The sequence below is a fragment of the Asparagus officinalis genome, chromosome 1, assembly GCF_001876935.1.
Source record: "Asparagus officinalis chromosome 1, Aspof.V1, whole genome shotgun sequence".
Lineage (NCBI taxonomy): Eukaryota > Viridiplantae > Streptophyta > Magnoliopsida > Asparagales > Asparagaceae > Asparagus > Asparagus officinalis.
In genome coordinates this window covers 111073493-111094076 of record NC_033794.1, presented here as the reverse complement: position 1 = coordinate 111094076, position 20584 = coordinate 111073493, and the positions used below count along the sequence as shown (strand labels likewise).

General features: G+C 42.6%; 1 protein-coding gene across 1 annotated transcript; it reads left to right on the top strand.

The window, feature by feature from the left end:
- On the top strand, window positions 1001-2110 carry LOC109839362. The gene is made up of 2 exons (XM_020407791.1): window positions 1001-1436; window positions 1581-2110. Exons 1-2 carry the CDS (start codon window positions 1001-1003, stop codon window positions 2108-2110), a joined length of 966 nt encoding a protein of 321 aa, XP_020263380.1.

The window sequence follows — 20584 nt, the reverse complement described above, 5'->3', positions numbered from 1 at the left end:
CTGAGAGAATTAAAGCTAAAATACCGTGCGGGTCACCTTGAACTGACTCGCACCTGGAGAGTTCCTGAAACGCGTTTTCGATAGTTTTCTTGGGATTCTTTCATTCTAGAGCCTTCCCAACTGCCTTAAGGCTATCCCTAAATGTGGTTAAGCAGTTATTAGCTAAGGATAAGATCAAATCATCAATTCTTATTCGAAAATGCTGCATCCGAAGTCTATAAATACAAGCCTAGGGCCTCTATACACGGGGGATCAAAAATTGAAGGCAAGGTGCTGTTGAATTGGAGAGTGAACCCATGAATTTCAGAGAGGCTAGCGAGATCTTGGCGAGTTTTTCAGCATAAAATGGAAGAGTTCGAGAGATCTGAAGCCCGTTTCCATCGTTCCTTGAGATCAGACTTTGTTTTGATCTCGAGAAGAGTAGTAATCTTACTTTGTTGAGATTATTTACTTCTATTATTGTTTCTTTTAGGAAACAAGAACATTGAGCATTCGTTCCGATTAACCGGATCTGGTCCGCGGTGGTCCAGCGATAAACCCCGACACATGCAAAGATCACACGCAAGCAGTAGGTGATAAATATCCTCTGCGTGTGTTTGAAAAGAGTTGTAACCTTTTTTTATTCTCATTGTGTAAGAAAATCTTATAAAAAGACTAATTTTACCTTTTGAACTTGTTGTAAATGACTGAAGTTGTAATGAGTTCTGCAATGAAGAAATCAACTTTTGACGCAAACATGGATGTTGTGGTGAAAGGCTTTGAAAAGCCTAAAGATGAACATGCGCTATCAGCAGCACAAAGAGACTCGCTTAGAGAGTCCACTAAGAAAGATAGTAGAGCCCTCTACTTTATTTACCAAGGAATCGATGAATCGGTATTTGAGAAATTCTCAAATGCGACGACCTCAAAACAAGCTTAGGAGATACTTCAAAATAAGGGAGTAGAGAAGGTGAAGAAGGTACAACTCCAAACACTTCGAAAGGAGTTCAAAGATTTAGAGATGGGGAAAAATGAACTAGTTTCTGACTATTTCACTAGAGTCTTGGCTGTAGTGAATCAACTTCGGAGAAATGGTGAGAAGATCGAAGATGTTCGTGTGGTGGAGAAAATTCTCCGATCACTTCCTCAGAAATTTGACTATATTGTTTGTGCCATCGAGGAGTCAAAATACTTGGAGAAGATGATAATTGATGAACTCTTGGGTTCGTTAAATGCCCACTTGAAAAGATTTAGCAAGAGAAATGAGCCAGAGGAGAAGGCTCTTCAAACTAAGCTTTCTTTGAAGGTTGGCCGAGAAGATTCAAAAGAAGGAAGTAACGACGGTCATGGTCGTGGAAGATTTCGAGGTCGAGGATGTGGTTTCTATGGCAGAGGAAGTCACAACAACTTTGAAGAAAGAGATCAAAATAAAAGATCTTTTAGAGATCGTGGATGTGGTAGTTCTAATGGAGACCGATGATAAACACAAGTTCAATGTTTTAAATGCAAGAAGTATGGTCATTATTCTTTTGATTGTTATCAAGTTGAAGAGAAGATGAATTATGTTGAAAAATGAGATGATGATAATATTCTTCTATTAGCATTCGGAGGAGATTGTGATAAGGAGGATCTTTGGTATCTGGTTACTGGTGCCAGCAACCATATGTGTGGCAAGAGAAGTATGTTTGTCGATATGGACGAATTTGTGAATGGCAAGGTCACTTTTGGAGATTTCTCAAAGATTCCAGTGAAAGACCGAGACAAAATTCTTATTCACCTAAATAATGGAGAAGAAAAGTTTATCACTGATGTTTATTATGTGCCTAATTTGAAAAGCCATATATTGAGTTTGAGACAACTCTTAGAAAATGGCTATGATTTTTACACAAAAGATCATAGTCTTTTTCTTCAAGATCAAAAATGTAGATTGATTGCAAAAGTACATATGTCAAAGAATCAAATGTTCATGCTAAGCCTTCAAGGTATAGGTGTGAAATGTTTGAAATCTTGTACCAACGATCTTGCTTGGGTATGGTACTTAAGATTTGGGCATCTCAATTTTGACAGTCTGAAGACATTAGCCGATAGAAGCATGATGAAAGGGTTGCCAATAATTGATCATCTTGAGTAACTCTGTGAAGGATGTCTAGCAGGGAAGTATCATCAAGCTACTTTTCCAAAGGAGGCTTCATTTCATGCGTCGAAACCACTGCAACTTGTACATACTGATATGTGTGGGCTAATCACTCTGACCTCAACCGGTGAGAATAGATATTTTCTTACTTCACCGATGTTTTTTCTCGAAAGACTTGAGTTTACTTCTTGAAGAACAAATCCAAAGTGTTTTCTATGTTTAAGAAGTTCAAAGCTAATATTGAAAAAGAGAGTAACTTTTATCTTAAAGCTATCAGATAGATCGAGGTGGAGAATTCACTTCAAAGGAGTTTGAAACATATTGTGAAGAACATGGAGTTCGACATTTTCTGACTGCTCCTTACACTCCACAACAAAACGACATTGCTAAGAGGAAGAATCGCACTATTTTGAACTTGGTAAGAAGCATGTTGAGTAGTAAGAAAGTGCCTAAAACCTTTTGGACTGAAGCTGTTTCTTGCATTATCTATATCATCTACCGATGTCCAACTCAGATTCTCCAAAAAATTACTCCACAAGAAGTCTGGACTGATTACAAACCAAATGTGAGCCACTTCAGTTAAACAGTATCGGGTATACTCATGTTCCAGAGAGAAGAGGAATAAGCTCGATGAGAGGAGTATTCCATATTTATTCATCGGCTATGATTCAAAGAATTAAGGGTTACAAGATGTATGACCCGTGTAGTAAGAAGTTCATTATTAGCCGAGATGTTTAATTCGATGAAGAGAAATCATGGGACTGAAGCAAGAGAGAAATTTATAGCAGCCCGATTACTTTCATTAATGAAGAAACTGAGATCAGGAAAGATGCTCCAACACATACTCCATCGACATCCACTCTATCATCACAGACAACATCATCACCAACCACACCCCAATCACCCCAGTTGATGACTTCTTCAACATCATCTTCATCATCATCGAGTCCACAACCTCAAGAATTTAGGAATTAGAGGGAGTTGTATGAGGTGAAAATCAATATGATTTAACATTATTTTGCTTATTTGCTGGTTGTGAGCCTTTAGACTTTGAAGAGGCGGTTCAAGATCCAAAGTGACGTTCAGCCATGGATGAAGAGATCAAGGCTATCGAGAAGAATGATACCTGGGAGCTTGCAACACTTCTAGAAGGGAAGAAAGCATTTGAAGTCAAATGGGTGTTCAAAGAGAAGAATAATGCAAAAAGAGAAGTTGAGAGACACAAAGCGAGGTTACTTGTCAAAGGCTACAAGCAGAAAGCTGGAATTGACTATGATGAGGTATTCTCTCCAGTAGCTCGTCTTGAAACTATAAGGCTGATTACTGCCTTAGCAGCTCAAAACATATGGCCTATCTATCAACTTGATGTGAAGTCAGCATTTTTGAATGATGTTCTTGAAGAGGAGGTCTATGTATATCAACCTCTTGGTTATATCAAGAAAGGAGAAGAATCAAAGGTGTTGAAGTTGAAGAAAGTTCTTTACGGCTTGAAACAAGCACCAAGAGCTTGGAATAGCAGAATTGATGAAAACTTTCAAGCTGATAATTTTTCTAAATTTCCTTATGAGCATGCCTTATATACTAAGGTAAATGAAGCTAAAGATATTTTTATTCTATGCTTGTATTTGGATGATTTAATCTTTACAATAAATAATCCACACATGTTTGAGGAGTTCAAAAGCTCCATGGTTTGTGAGTTCGAGATGACAAACATCAGAATCATGTCTTATTATCTTGGCATCGAGGTGAAGCAAAGGTAGGTTGGAATTTTTATCTCTCAGGAGGGATATACAAAGGCAATTCTTGATAAGTTTGATATGAAGTATAGTAATCATGTGAGTACTCCTGTTGAATGTGGAGTCAAGTTGTCCAAGAAAGACGGTGGAAGCAAAGTTGATGTAACTTATTTCAAAAGTTTGGTTGGTAGTCTTCGCTATCTAACTTGTATAAGGCCCGATATTCTCTATGGTGTTGGGCTCGTGAGTAGATACATGGAAGATCCGAAATCTTCACACTTGTTAGCAGCAAAGAGGATTCTCTGGTACATCAAAATAGATCTCAGTTTGTTTGATTCAAGTTCTAACAACTTTAAACTTGTTGCGTACACTGATACCGATTATCGGCGATACTGCCTTTACTTGGTCTTCAAAGAAGTAGCCGATAGTCACTCTTTCAACTTATGAAGCCGAATATGTTGCTGCATCATCGGGTGTCACTCATGCACTTTGGTTGAGAAACTTGCTCAAAGATCTTCAGTTCGGACAAGAAGAACTGACCAAAATTTGTGTTGACAACAAGTCAGCTATTGCACTTTCAAAAAATCTAGTGTTTCATGAAAAGAGCAAACATATTGACATCCGATATCATTTTATCTGCGATCAAGTAAAGAACAAGGAAGTTGTGCTTGAGTTCGTGAAATTGCAAGATCAGGTGGCTGACGTATTTACTAAGCCATTGAAGCATGACATATTTACTTTATTGCGAGACAAGTTTGACATAATTGAAGGATCAAGTTTATTTTCGCTGAAAGCCGCCTTCATCATTGATTTCATTAAACTTCAATCATTACAAATGAATTCAAATAATGAAAATAAAACAATTATAACTCTCTTGAAAATAAACACAAGATCTGTTTATCGGCTCTTGCTTGCGTGGGTTCTTCACCGGTGCCGGGGTTTATCCGTGGACGACCGCGAATCAGATCCGGTTGTCGGAAAATTGGGCAGAGCTCCTACCTCACCAAGGAGGTATTTGCTTGAAGCGCTGAAATCGACCAAGCGAAATCAGTAGCTCTTCTCGAGATTAAGACAAAGCCTAATCTCAAGGAACGGACGTACGGGCTTCAGATCCTTCGAATAGCTTCTCCTTTGTGCCTAAGTTCACCGGGATCTCGTTAGTCTTCGCTGAAATTTTGTGCTCCTTGGCTCCTCAATCCAGCAGCACCTCGTCCTCTTGATAAAGTTCCAGATCTCGAAAATGAAGGCCTTGGGCTGATATTTATAGGCCTCGGGTGCGGTTATTTGGATGAGAACAAGTGATTTGGCTCTATCTTCAATTAACAATAGCCTAACCATGTTTGGGGATGATATCAAGTCAGTTAGGAACCCCTAGAACAGATAAAACCTACAAAAACTGCTTTAAAACCGCCAAAACGCGTATTGGGCCCCGAACTGCGCGATGCGGGTCAGACAGATCTGACCCGCACTTGCACGGGTCGGTATCATCCGACCCGCGCTTGTGTGGGTCAGAATCAACCGACCTGCGCTTGCGCGGGTCGGATCCAATCTGACCCGTGCTTGCGCGGGTCAGACAGATCCGACCCGTGCTTGCGCGGGTCGGTGTGTTCCATTTTGCGCTAGCGCGAGTCCGTCGTTTCTGTCGAACTTCTTCTTCCGGGACTTGTTCTTTTGTCATTTCGCATGTGTGGTCGACATATTAACTTGTACGCTTCGTTGCGGTCCTGACCGTCAAACGCGTGTTGGTTGACGCGCGCGTGTTGGCTGACGCGTGCGAACTGATTAACGCGCGCGTGTTGGCCGACACACATGAATTGGTTGACGCGCACGAGCTAATTGATGCGCACGTGTTGACTAACGCGCACGAACTGATTGACGAGCGCGTGTTGACCGACACGAACGACCTGATTGACGAGCGCGTGTTGACCGACGTGCACGAGCTGATTAACGAGCGCGTGTTGACCGACACGCACGAGCTGATTGACGCGCGCATGTTGACCGACGCGTACGATCTGATTAACGCGCGCGTGTTGACCGACGCGCACTGATTGACGCGCGCATGTTGACCGACGCGTACGATCTGATTAACGCGCGCGTGTTGACCGACGCGCACGAGCTGATTGATGAGCGCGTGTTGACCGACGCGCGCGAACTGATTGACGCGCACGTGTTGACCAAGTGAGCCTTCTTGACTCGTCCAGTCTTTGTTTTGAGTTGCATGCGGGGACTTATAGGCAATTTTAGACGCCTACAGATACCCCCTCCAAAGTATTTCAGCCTCATTCCTTTATAGAGGAGTCTGAAATGCTTTGGATATGATGGGCCCTCACCTTCAGTCGGTGTTAAAGGACCTACAGCTGGTTTCAATTCTTGACTTCTCCATATTTCAGCCTATTCTGTATTTTGTCGAATAGCTAAAAATTTTTCCTGGTGCTGCGTTTATCGTCTGACCTTTGTTGAAGCTTCGAACCGGAATTGGTGAGTAGATTTTGGCTCGTGTCATTGAGTTGACTTTTGAACTAATTATCTACATCGTAACGCGTTGACTGGCGTTGACCTGGGGCTATGCGTTGACCGGCGTTGACCCTAGGGTTTCGTGTCGATTCTCAGCGCAACGCGTTGACTGGCGTTGACCTAGGGCTACGCGTTGACTGGCGTTGACCCTAGGGTTTCGTATTGATTCTCCTCACAACGCGTTGACTAGCGTTGACCTGGGATACGCATTGACCGACGTTGACCCTAGGGTTTTGTATCGATCGGCGTTGACTCTCATCGCAACGCGTCGACCGGTGTTGACCTAGTACTACGCATTGACGCGTTGACCTTAGGGTTTCGCATTAACCTGAGGAGAACCAGTTTATGCTCGTGTACTCCTAGGAGTTTCGAGAATCAGTTTAACCTCGTGTACCCGTCGGAGGTCGCCGGGTTATCCTTAAGAATTATTATACTAATATTCTCCAGGAACTTCCCGTCAAAAATGGGAAACAGTTTAGACTCATGTACCCGTTGGAGTTTGGGTTTCGAATATTCTGAATATGAGCGAAATGCCGCGAAACCACCCAAAAATTTAAAATTGGGTCCCGAATATTCCGAAAATAGGCGAAATACCGCAAAGACACCCAAAAATTTAAAATTGGGTCTCGAATATTCTGAATATGAGCGAAATGCCGCGAAGCCACCCAAAAATTTAAAATTGGGTCTCGAATATTCCGAAAGTGAATGACAGCAAGCGGGAACACAGCGAGACGAACGCCGGATCGAGTCTGACCCGCGCGAATGCTGGTCGGATCAAGTCTGACCCGCGCGTGCGGGTTGGATTTGATCCGACCCGCGTGCTTGCGGGTCGGACGGTGATCCGACCCGCGTAATAGCGGGCCGGGTTGGGTGCAAAGGGGACTTAAGTCCCAGCTCTCCTCTCCTTCTTCTAATTTTTCCGTTCCAGCCTTCTTCTTCCCCAATTTTTCGGTTTCTTCTTCCCCAAATTCTACCCATTCAAGAACTCCTCCTGCTCAAGAATTCTTAACAAGATCAAAGCTCCCCAAGCTCTTTAAATTCTTTATCTCCTTCTTCTTTAAACTCTCTTCAATCAATTGGGTTTATGAGTTTTGAAGGCTAGGGTTTTGGCCGATCTTGAACTCGAACAATTTGGGGTCCTTTTAGCGCTCATCCTTCATCTACTTCGGACTCTAGGTAAGTTCCCTGACTCAAGCTTTCGATTTCATTTGGGTTCCTCAGTTTCAATTCGATTTTAACCCCAATTTCTTCCCCCAAACCTAGGGTTCCAGGTCTTGATTTGGGCTCGGACGTTGCCGTGGGTCTTCTCCATTGAACTCGTTCTCTCTGATTCAGGTAGGCTTCATCCTCAATTTTGATTAAACTCCATCTTGTATACTCATTTGTGAAGGGGTGGTTGAGACCTAATTTCGAATTTTGGGTTGTTGGAAATAGTCTGAACTTGATTTTGAATTGTGAATCTGAACTCATTCATGGTCGAGTTCTTGGTTGATGATTGCGTGCATAAGGCCCTAGTTCTTCAATCAATCTTGGGGAAAACCGAAATCTAGATTTTTGGAGGGTTTATGGTGGCCGAATTTTTTTTGCTTTGTTCGCGGCCGGAAATTTTGTGGCGATACTGATTTCTTGAGTTGGTGCTCTTGAACTTGTGCATCGTCGAGGTCGAACTTTGACTCTTGGTTGATTGTTGATGATTGCATCCGAACTTGTACGTGTATTTGAGTGGAGCCTAAACTTGTACATGGCCGAATTTTTTTCTTTAGCCTTTGGTTGATGTCGATTGGTAATTTGAATTTGTAATTCTTATGGCCAAGTGACTTGTGTCTATGTGACCGAACTCTTGTATATAATTAGACTTGTGTATGACTTGAATCCGAACTCGTATGTGGTCGAATGACTCGAATTCGTACTTGTATGTGGTCGAGAATTGACTTTGCATATAATCGAATTCCTTCGCTTGAACTGATTGCACATAAAGCTTGAGTTATGTGGGAATTCACTAAACATGGTTGTGAATGAGAACCAAACCAAATTCTCGATTTAGGGAACATATCGAAGCCTTGATTCTTGATTTTGATTTTGTGTATGCCTTGAATCCGCAACTTCTTATTTTAATTTGTCTAGCTTTGAACTTTGTTAGTCTTGAAGTTGATTGGCGCTTGAATGAAGTTTAGTTTCGAATTCTTGTAAACATTAACCTCTTGGGATGTTTGGTTGAGTATGTGACTTAATACCACACAATTCATGTTCATATTCATGTATATATGATTTTGAGACTCAAGTCAACATCCATGCTCTAATTTCGGATGATTCTGTGAGCTTGTAAGTCTGCATGTTTGACGTGGTCGAGACCTTACGTTTGACTCTGCGACCCTTAACTTGATTTTCCTTTGCATTTTCATGCCCAATTATACACGTGAGCTATGTAGGAGGCGCTTGATTTGCTTGACCTGTATATTTGATTTTCCTCGCACTTTAACTTGAATCGAGAGTGTCTTATATGTTTAATTGGTCCCTTAACCGGAAAATTCCATTTTGTAGAATTTCAATTAAAAATTCGTAATTTCCCTTTTAGTCTTTTGATTCATGTATCTCGATTCTTGATCTGACTGAGCCGTTGATCTTTATTACAGATTAGCCATGTCGACGAGGAGATCACGCCTCCCGAGGAGTCGCTCGGCTACTCAGTCACCCGAGAGGGAGCATCCGTCTTTTATCGGTAAACCTTTGTAATTTCTTGTTTATGAACATAATTTCCTATTTATAAATTCAATCTTCATTATGTCATGTTGCATATTGCATCCCCTCTCTGTCCTCCTTGGTGAGGCAGTCGGGAAGAGCTGATATCCTCCTTTGTGGGGGTGGATGCTTCTATATTATATCCCCGCTCGGTTCTCCTTGGTGAGGCAGTTGGGAAGAGTTGATATCCTCCTTTGTGGGGGTGAATGCTTATCGGATATGTTTTGCTTGGTCAAAACGCATCTTAAGGCCATATGGGCGATTTTCTACCGTATTACGTTCCGTAAGATAGGGTGCATCACCGCGTTATTTGCGTGAAAATGTACGTTATCTTGTGAGTTCGTAATACTACTAAAATCGTCTCTCCAATTACAAGGTGGTGACTCTATTTCACGGATTGGTGAAAAAAATTCAACCCCCCTGTATTGTATTGATATTTCTTCATAAACGCGTTCGATAAACACGCCTTCTTCATTTCAGTTGAATACCCGACGACGCCTTTTTCTCAATTCGAGATAGATGGCCGTAGGAGCAGGTATTACACTGCCGTTGATAATCCGGCGTCGATTCCTTCTACTCCTCAATTCGCTTTGGATCTCCCAGATGAATTCTGTAAGTTAGTATGGGAGGGCGGTCGTCGCATCACGCGCCAGTTAATTACAAACGTTCCATTTGCTGAAGATACGGATCCCGATCATCCTTTAAGGAAGACACATTACCTGTTTGGCAATTCTATGATGGATCCAGATGTCATAAAGCTCGAAGATGAGAGGTGGTTACACAATGACAGCACAACTTGTTTATACCTTCCCCCGTTTCCTCGTCATCGTTCGCTAATAGAATTACGAGGGCAGGCGGTTACACGACAGATGCCCTGGACTTTGACAGAAGAGCACACCAATATCCCTTGCGGATACGTCACCAGCCATTCACTCCCAGGTTCCAATGGAAGGAAATATATTACAGGGTTACACCCCGGTGTGATGGGATTGGAAGACCCGCCTAAAGGGGAAATACCTATAATAGCTCGCACCGTGAAGAATCACCTTTCTGAGCTAGGGCGTGAGCTACCTATCAAAAATTACCGGTGCTTTGGTTGGTCTCATTCTTCATACAAAGCATGGTGCGGCCGGATGACAGGTTATGTCCTCCACCGGTGGGGTGCCGAGTTAAAGTTGTTAAGATTGTATGAAGCTAGTCGGGCCACCCAATACGGATTATCGGTGAGCGCTATTCACTTCATGGGGTTAAAAGAGTTGTACAATCCAGATACTAACACCTTTCTCACACGGAATGGAGAATTGGGATTACCTTTTCATGAGATGCACAAAGTCTCCGGACTGCAACTGGGAGATATACTGTATCAGGAATATTTTCCCTCTAATCGGGAGCTACATCAGTTGAAGATCCACAAGCCTGCTCGATATGACACGTTATGGGAACTCACGTGTCATTATCAGATTGCTTTAGCCGGCACTAACCCAGTTGCGAGGAAGAAGTCTCCTTAAATAAGCTTGAAGCAATTCTCTTGCTATTTATTTAAGAACTTGGAGAAACTTAATGAGGAAGTTTGTGAGTTGCAACCGCTGACTTCCCTAGAGATTAATAGATTGATTGAGAAGTGCGGTGCCCGCTCCCATACTATCGCGAGTGCTCAAGACAAATTCCTTACGTGGACTAAATTCAAAACCTTTTTATGGTACGCCCAGAAGCCCATTCATCCTAAAACTTTATTGGCTGGTTACATAGCACTCTGGTTGAAGAAGTGTGTAGAACCATATCAGACCTCAGATGCCTTGCCGATAGAGGTACTATTCCCGGCTGTCCAGCTTGCTTATGGGAGAAGCCTATCTCTTTTACCAGCAATGATCGCCGACATACATCGCGGACTTCGTCAGGTGGTCACGGCTTTTACTCAAACTGACGAGACCCCATCCGTAAAGATCCCTATGGCGAAGGTAGAACTCCCATATACTTATCTGATGGGGTGGCTAGTTATTCATCGCCCTGATCTGATGTCGCCCCTACTAAAGCGAATCTATCTACTCCTCTGCTACAATTGTTCGAAGGGTGTAGGTGGAAAGTTCGGGACCTTTCAGAAGTCAGGAAGAGTTTGCATACGCACAAGGGCTGGGTAATCAACCCATGCCTCCCTCGCTTTGCCAGCAAATATGGTAGGATGCTTACTGACATAGAAGCGCCCGGGACCGACCAGACTTCTCTCGATGTTGGGTGTTTCAGGTGGCTCATGAATATAAGGCCTGGTCATCTTCTTTTCCGAGTAAAGGGGTGTTGTTATTTGGAGCCCTATTTGCCGTGCCGGTTCGCCCGTCAATTCGGGTATGACCAGTTATATGTCGGGAATCCGAACCAACAGTTCCATACTCACGGTGGACTAGTGGACGGTGTTCGTACTTGGTTGTGGAATGTGATGGGCTGTACCGGTGCCAAGTTCAGTCTTCCAAATACCGATAGCCACTTAGAGCTCACATATTTATGCTGCAAATGGATTATGACAGCCACCGAGCCCGTTCCTCTAAGATCAATTAATGAATTAATGGCCGAAGCTGCGTCGCGCATTACTGAGAAGATTGTTCAAGAAAGTATACAGGAACAGAGGAAACGCAGCCATAGAGTCGCTGGTCCCTCAGGCAAGGGTAAGCAAAAAGTGGAGGAAGTAGAAGAGGGATCGTTTGCTTCCAACGAGCTGGTCCCTCAGGCAAGGGTAAGCAAAAAGTGGAGGAAGTAGAAGAGGGATCGTTTGCTTCCAACGAGGAGACTTCCGAAGAGGATGAAATCCAAAAAGTGGAGGAAGTAGAAGAGGGATCGTTTGCTTCCAACGAGGAGACTTCCGAAGAGGATGAAATCGCTGCTGGTGGTGCTATGGAGGTTAACAGCGACTTTGAGGAACACGCAGCAGGTTTGTCTGAGCCTTTTTATAAAGAGCTATGGGATCTATCGATCGCTGATCGAGTTCGCCGTCTTAAAGCTCGAAAGAAGTAGAGAATTTTGCCTACTTATAATAGAATGATGGTTGAACTTTCAGATGTAGGTTTCGAGGAGGAAGAGGAGAGAGGTGGCCTCATCACCCATGCTCGATCTCGGGCCATAGCTCAGGCAGGATCGTAAATTGAGCCGCATGCCATATCAACACAAGATAGACTTGTGGATCTCCAAGAGACCCGGCCCACAAAATGGCTGAAGTTGACCATCAAGCGCCATGCTAAACCTCAGACTTCTCAAACGGAGGCGGCCGGCGATGCACCCATTGGTGGGGACGGTAATGTTCCAACTCTTGTCATCTTTTCAATCTTTTCTTCTATCAAGCTTTAGACTTAGCAGATTTTCTATTTTGGAGGGTCATGATGAAGATTCAATGATGTACAACCCTCCTTCTCCCGACTTAGACTTTTTTGGAGAGTCATGCTTTGTGCCACAAGCAGATGAGGCCGTGGGTCAGGATTTGGCGAGTGTCGGAACTGATTTGTCCACGGTGGTTGCTAGCCCAGGTACTCCTATTACCGATAGTATACCTTTTAGATGGCAATCTCGGGTATTAAACGACTCAGAGTTCGTCCCTCCTCTAATTGCTTACATGCTTCTGGCTCTTTTAGAAAAGCTACAGGAGGCGATTGTTGACGTTTGGATTGAAGAGCACGCTGTCATCACCGGAGGTGAGTTTAATTCTCTTTCCATGTCTTAACACTTAGAATTTCCTTTAGATGTTTCAATAGAAGGCCCAAATGATAAAGAAACTTTTCATCATGCAGCCGATGCACCTCCGTCTGATCCCATACAGGACCCCTCGGGTTCTGGCGACAGGCTACTTGATGACATGTTGTCAGAATAAACTTGTCGTGGCGCTATCGAACCGATTGTCGAAGCTACTAAACTGGTCATCAAAACCATTGCACCGGTCATCGAGACGGTTGAACCAATCCTCGAGATTGTTGAACCAGTTATCGAGGCCGGTTCCTCTACAGGTATGGATTTTGTCCTTCTATGAAAATTATTCCCTTATCGGTTTCACTTTAATCCTTAAGCGAGTCATACTTGTAGGACCAGTCGTTAAGACTGATGCAACTACTATTGTTGGAATATCTGACGATCCTGAGGGTCTTGATTTCTTACTGTTGGCAGGAACTATCATAGAAGCTCAATCGTCAGTTGCTCCAACTCAGCTCACAATCCCTATGATCGAAGCGACTACTATAGCTGCGGGGATTAATCCTGTTGAGCAGGTCGTGAGACTAACTGATGGGGTTGGTACGTCAACGGCTGCGACATCGACGACAGTCTTAAAAGTTCAAGAGGTCGTGGCAACAGAACCAAGTGCGGGACATCAATTTAGGGAAACATCACTTGATTTTGGTAAATTTTACGTCGATACTGATTCAGAACTTCGGCTAAGGTTTCAAAGATATTTATATCCTCTTTTCTTTGTTGGGCCTTCTTCTCGGCTCAATGATATGGTCAGGACTCTGTTATCGGATGATGAACCTGATAAAGTCCTTCTTCGCTTGGAGATCATTTCCTTCTTCTCATTTGTGAATGGCATGCTTGATAAGCTTATCAACAAAGGATTTTCTCTCAGCCTTTTCAAATCTTATCTTGATAATCAAGTGACTTTTATAAGAAATCAAGGATACTCGGATCTGGCAGACGTTATTACTGCGGACTTAGACCATCTCGAGCGTGAATTTCAAAGGTTGAAGGAATTCCAGGCTGTCGGTGCTCCTTCATATGTGGCCGCTCAGTTGGAGACCCGGCTGCAGACCTGGCAAGAGGCTCAAATATCTGCCAATCTTCAAATTCGAGAACAAGAGTGTCGTGTCCAGCAAACGGAAGCTGTTTTTAATGATAGATTGACAGCCCTTCGCGAAATTGACTCTTCTCTCGCATCAGGTGTTGCCACAATAAAACGACTCGAATCGGAACTTAAGACAGTCAAAGATGCTCAAGCTGTTTTGGAGATGACAAATGCTCATGCAGAGGGTACTGTAAATACAATGTCCAAACAGCTAGAGCTTTTTAAAGAGAAGTTAACCGAGATGAAGGCGGAGGCTGCACGGATATTGGCTGCTGATGAAGACTCCATGAGGACCATACTACAGAACGAGCTAGAGCAAGCTTATACTGTAGAGTTGTCTAAGTTAGAGAAACAAGTTCTTAGCCATAAGCTTCATGTAGATTGATTGTGACTTTTGTACCTGCAAACTCAATTTTTATTAATAGAAGATATTTCTTTTTTTGTTCATTATACCTCTTTTATTATGATGTCTTATTCTGTTTGGAATAATCAACCATAATATTTAGTTCATTATACCTCTTTTATTATGATGTCTTATTCTGTTTGGAATAATCAACCATAATATTTATAGGATTTTTGGCAAACCCTCAGCCTTCAACGGGTTTGATGAGCCTTTACCGACTACCGTTTGAGTCTGGCTAGCATGCGGATTGTTTTGATCCGTTCCGCATGTAACGTTGTGCTAAGGGAATTAATTCACTTAGACTTAATGCTATGACTTTGAATGCATAGACTTCACCATTTCTTACGAAAATATGGCATCCGGCAACGCGTGTTAAGCACAGACTTAGGATTTTTGGCAAACCCCCAGCTTTCAATGGATTTGATGAGCCTTTACCGACTACCGTTTGAGTCGGGGTAGCATGTGAATTATTAAAACCCGTTTCACATGTAACGTTGTGCTAAGAGAGTTAATTCTTCTTAGACTTAATGCTATGACTTTGAATACATAGACTTCACCATTTCTTACGGGAATATGGCACCCGGCAACGCGTGTTAGGCGCTGGCTCATCCCTACTTAGGATTCGGGATAAAATTCCCCGGGCATGAAGTGCGCGGATTTAAAGTTGTGAATTGTGTCTTTTCTCAGGGTAAAGACAAACCCGATGTTGGAGCGAAAGAATTTTATATTCTTGGCCCCAGGTCTTGTTTAGGGTAAAGACGAACCCAAAAATGGAAGAGGAAGAATTTTATATTCTATCTCCCAACACTGAAGAGGAAGAATTTTATATTCTATCTCCGTTGAAAAGGAAACTTGAGGTGGGATTTCCACCCCCAGAATCCGGAAAGATGAAACTAGGAGTGGGATCTCCACTCCGAGAATCGGAAAGATTCAAGCGACCCTAACTTTTATAGGATTGGTTGCTTGATCCAAAAAGAGTTCCTCATTTATTAAGGGGAAATTCCGATTTCGACCCTAACTTTTATAGGTTTGGCTGAAAAGGAAAAGATGGAAGTCTTTCGTTTATCGAAAGGGATGACTCGATCTTAGTCCTAACTATCTGCAGGTTTGACTAAGTGAGTTTGGAGACAATCCTAACTTTTATAGGTTTGATTGTTCAAATTAAAAGTGGACCTCTCGTTCATGGAAGGAATCGAGAGGAGAATCTGGCTTTGGCCCTCACTTTTATAGGTTTGACCTGAAAGCAAAGAGAGTGGAATAAGGTAACAGTAGAAATACCGCTTTGTACTAGCCACTCGATGAAGGATTTCGATGTTAAGTGATCAGGACTTAACACGTCAAACTTTAAAAATTACCATGAATTGGCGGATAGAAATTTTGGTGGACCCACCGTCAATTGATTTGATCAGTGGAGGATTTTGTGAGGAAAGGTTGATCTGTCAAAATGATCAACTCTCATTCATCAATAATAAAACACGCATTAACTTTGAATACATTCAGAGTCTAAGTGTGGATTTCTTATTCATTATTTTCATAGCAACTGGGTTATCTTAACTTTGAATACATTCAGAGTCTAAGTGTGGATTTCTTATTCATTATTTTCATAGCAACTGGGTTATCCCTAAGAATACCACATGCAGTATTCTTCTGTGGATTTCTTATTCATTATTTTCATAGCAACTGGGTTATCCCTAAGAATACCACATGCAGTATTCTTTTGGGAACTTCCCGATACATTGATTATCCTGAATATACTAAGGGTAGTATTTTTTTAGGAACTTGTCGTTTATTGGCATCATAAGCCGATCGCCTTCTTTGATAATAAGGCGATATGCGCCACTCGAATAGACTGTCTCTACTACGAACGACCCTTCCCATTTGGGTTCAAATTTGTCTTTCTTCTTAGAGTTAAGGATCATAGGCCGTCGTTCGGTTAAGACTAAATCTCCTTCTTTAAAACTCCCTTGTCGAACCTTCTTATCAAAGGCATGGGAAATTCTGGCTTGGTAGAACTCAATGTGTTGTTGAGCTTCTAAGCGCTTTTCATCGAGCATCTTGAGTTCTTCGAGACGTTTCTGATGTTGTTCTTCTGTCGTCATCTGGGTTGCGAGAGCGATTCGAAGAGATGAAATTTAAAATTCCAACGGAAGGATGGCTTCACACCCGTACACCAAAGAGTACGAGGTTGTGCCAGTAGGCGTGCGAACTGTGGTGCGGTAAGCCCATAGTGCTTTGCCGAGTTTATCATCTCAATCTCGTTTGTTAGTCTTCATGAGTTTTGATAGAAGATTGATGATAGTCTTGTTAAAGGCTTCAGCTAATCTGTTTACTGTGGGATTATAAGCTGTTGATGAGACGTCTTGAATTTTAAACTTCTCATAAAATCTGATGAATGCATTACTGACAAACTGAGGCCGTTCTCATGTATGATTCGCCTTGGAACATCATACCGGTAGATAATGTGGTGCTTAATGAACACAATGACGTTGTTCGTCTTTACTTCTTTGAGCGGAATCGCTTCAGCCCATTTGGAGAAATAATCAGTAATTGCTAAAATGAATCGATCACCTTTGACTGACGGGGGATTTATTGGACCAACGATATCAATTCTCCAAGTCTTAAAAGGCCATGATGTAGTCGAAGGATGCAGATGCTCCGGGGGTTGGTGCATATAATTCACGTGCACTTGACATGCGTGACACTTTCGGGCATATGCGACCGCATCTTTAATCATGGTGGGCTAATAATATCCCATTCTTCTGATGCAGTCATAAAGTTTGGGGCCAGGTTGGTGTGCACCACAAACCCCTTCGTGTGTTTCTTTCAGGACTTCTTCTGCTTCTTTAAACGATAAACAACGTAGTACTAAGCCATCGTACCCCCTACGATATAGTATTTGACTCTCCATGTTGTAGTAAAATCATGATGCTCTCCGTCGGATCGAATCTCTTTCCTTCACATCTTCTGGTAAAATCCTATGCAGGACGTAGTCTATGATAGGAAAATGCTAATCTCAGGGTTCGAACTCAACTTGAGTTGAATGTACTTCTTTAATATCCTCTTCCTTGTCATCTTCATCGTAGATTGGCATGAAGAGTTGGTGAGTTCTCTCCGTAACGAACTGTTCCGTTTCGGGAGGCTGTATCAGGGATACGGCTAATGCTGCCAGCGCATCTGCGTACGCGTTTTGTAAGCGTGGAATGTATTCGATGAAGAATCCTTTAAACGATTCTGCCATCTCAACGGCCACCTTGTGGTATGGTATTAAGTCTTGATTTCTGACCTCATATTTTTCCTGAATTTGTTTAACTACTAATTGAGAATCACCGAAAGCTTCGAGATACTCGACCCTCAGCTCTTTAGCAAAGCTGAGTCCAATAAGCAGCACATTATATTCGGCTACGTTGTTCGAGCACGGCTCGGTCAGCGAGTAGGCTTTAGGCATCACATGTTTTCCCGGGGAAAACTAAGAGAACTCCAACTCCGGAGGAAATCTTAGAACATCCAGGAGCACTTGCTACATTAGTTATCCGAGAAGCACCGTCAAAATACAAACGCCATACCTGTTGATGGGAAGTTACGTTGACTTCGTGGGTTTCATTTGGCAGATCGTCGTATACCTCGGCGACATCCGTAGTTGGGTTAGCTGCCAGGAGATCACAAATAGCTTGTCCCTTGATCGACTTTTGTTGTTTAAAATATAGGTCGTATTGGGACAGGAGTAAAGCCCATTTCGCTAACTGCCAATTCATAAAAGCAGGTTGTGTCATGAATATTATGACTGGGTTAACATTGGAGATGACGTAGATAGTTTGCCCAACTAAGTAGTGTCGCATCTTTTGGATAGCGAATACTAAGGCGAGACACTCTCTTTTGATCATTGGATATCGAGATTCGGCACCTACGAGGGTCTGGCTTAAATAATACACTGCTTGTTCGTGACCGTTATCGTCGTCTTGTGCGAGTAATGCACTTAACGAGTGGCTCGTCGCCTTGACATAAATCAAGAACGGTTTGCCCGATTTCGGTGTGACGAGCACAGGAGGTTTCGAGAGATATTACTTAATATTCTCAAACGCTTTTTGACAAGCGTCATCCCATATAAATGATACGCCTTTCTTTGTAAGCCTGGAGAATGGTTAACATTTTCCCAAAAGGTTTGAAATGAAATAACGGATATAAGCCAACCGTCCTTGTAATCCTTTGAGTTCCTTAAGGTTTCTCGGGGGTTGTAGCTCATTAATCGCCTTCACTTTGTCAGGGTCAATGTGAATGCCCTTAGTGGTGACGACGAATCCAAGAAATTTACCGCTGGACATTCCGAAAAAAGATTTGGTAGGATTCATTTTCAATTGATGAGTCCGCATCATATCGAACATTGTCTTCAAATCCTTGATGTGATCATTTTTATCACGATTTTTCACGACTAGATCATCCACGTAGTATTCGACGGTCTTCCGGAGATGCTCTTGAAAAATCTTTATCATTGCTCTCTGATAGGTGGCACCTGCGTTCTTCAAGCCGAAGGGCATAACCGTATAGCAGAAAACACCGAGGGGTGTTCTAAATGGCCGAAGGGCATAACCGTATAGCAGAAAACACCGAGGGGTGTTCTAAATGCGGTATGCTTTTCATCATCTGGGTGCATCTTTACTAGCAGAAAACACCGAGGGGTGTTCTAAATGCGGTATGCTTTTCATCATCTGGGTGCATCTTTATCTGACTATAACTAGAGAATCCTCCATAAAAGTCATTCTCTCAAATCCACACGTGTTGTCGATGATAACATCTGTGATGGGAAGAGAGAAATCGTCTTTTGGGCAGGCAGTGTTAAGATCTCTGAAGTCGATGCAAATCCTAATTTTCTCGTTCTTCTTAAGGACTGGGATAATATTGGCAAGCCATTCGGGATGTTGCTCCTCTCTGACGAAACCCGAATCGATAAGTTTTTTTGACTTCGGACTCGATTGCTTCCATAATTTGCGGACGAAACCGTCTTTGTTGTTATTTGACGGGTTTAACATCCGGCTTAATATTGAGACGATGCATTGCTACATTTGGATCGAGCCCTGGCATATCTTCATAATTCCAGGCAAAAACATCGATGTATTTCCTAATGAGAGAGATTAACTCTTATTTCTCATCCGGCGGGAGGCTGTCGCTAATGAATATTGGCTTCGGATTATCCTCATTACCCATATTCACCTGGACTACTTGATCTTCGGTAGAAGGTTCTCTTTGTTCAAACCTATCACCGTACTGCATATTCAAGTGATGAACCCAAGGGTCCTCCCAAGTTGGCATTTGATCGTCTTCCTCTATTGTCGCAAGATCAACCGTAGCCATGTTCGACATTAGCTTTTTGAACATTTCTCCGAGACTGGCGTCGGAGTCCCAGGCTGAAGAGTCGTAGGAATATCCGTCTTTGCCCTTATTAGCGATTTGATCAATGACTTGCCAGCAACATTCGTCGTTGGATGAGAAAACATACTCCAAACCTCTTCGGTGGCTATAATAGTCATCGGGCTTTTCTTTTGGTACATAGGCCATACGAGGTGGAACTCGCGGACCTCGACCAAAACAAAGACCTTCCCCAAGTGCGAAGTCATATCCGTATCTCTCCATAAGATTACGCGCTTTTGTGTCATACCTGAATAGATGAGGAGTAGGTTTATCACCATCGTTATCTTTTTCCAAAAAGTGGTCTGGTATCGAAGGTTCTCTTCCTTTAACATAGATAACTTCTTTTTCACCCCCTGCCTTTGCAGGAATAACAAGTGTCATTCCGAATGAATCCTGCACCTGCTTTTTTGTCATGCAAAATGATTGAAGTGGCATATACAAGTTGGGGTCATCATACATCCCCTTCATGATATTATCAAGACACAACGAGTACTCTAAATCATTATTTATTACAACATCTTCGGCAAGTTGCCAGTTACAACTACTTTCCGATGATTCTTCATCGTCAAGATTGATTACAATGGGTACAATGTCGTTAAGTACAAAACCACCATCATAATTAAACTCAGCTTCGGTATCAGCCTCTTCCCCGTTGTCCGTTCCTTGGGCCGATGGTTCAGTATCGGATTCGGCACCGTAAAGAAGGGAGTCGGTAAAATAATTTTCCAATCCCTTAAACTGTTGCTTGTCCGCGACCACCGTCTTAACTTCGTTATTGGTGTCCACATATTTGAGATATTGATGAAGGGTCGATGGGACTATAACATTACCGTGGATCCATGGTCGACCCAACAATAAGTTGTAAG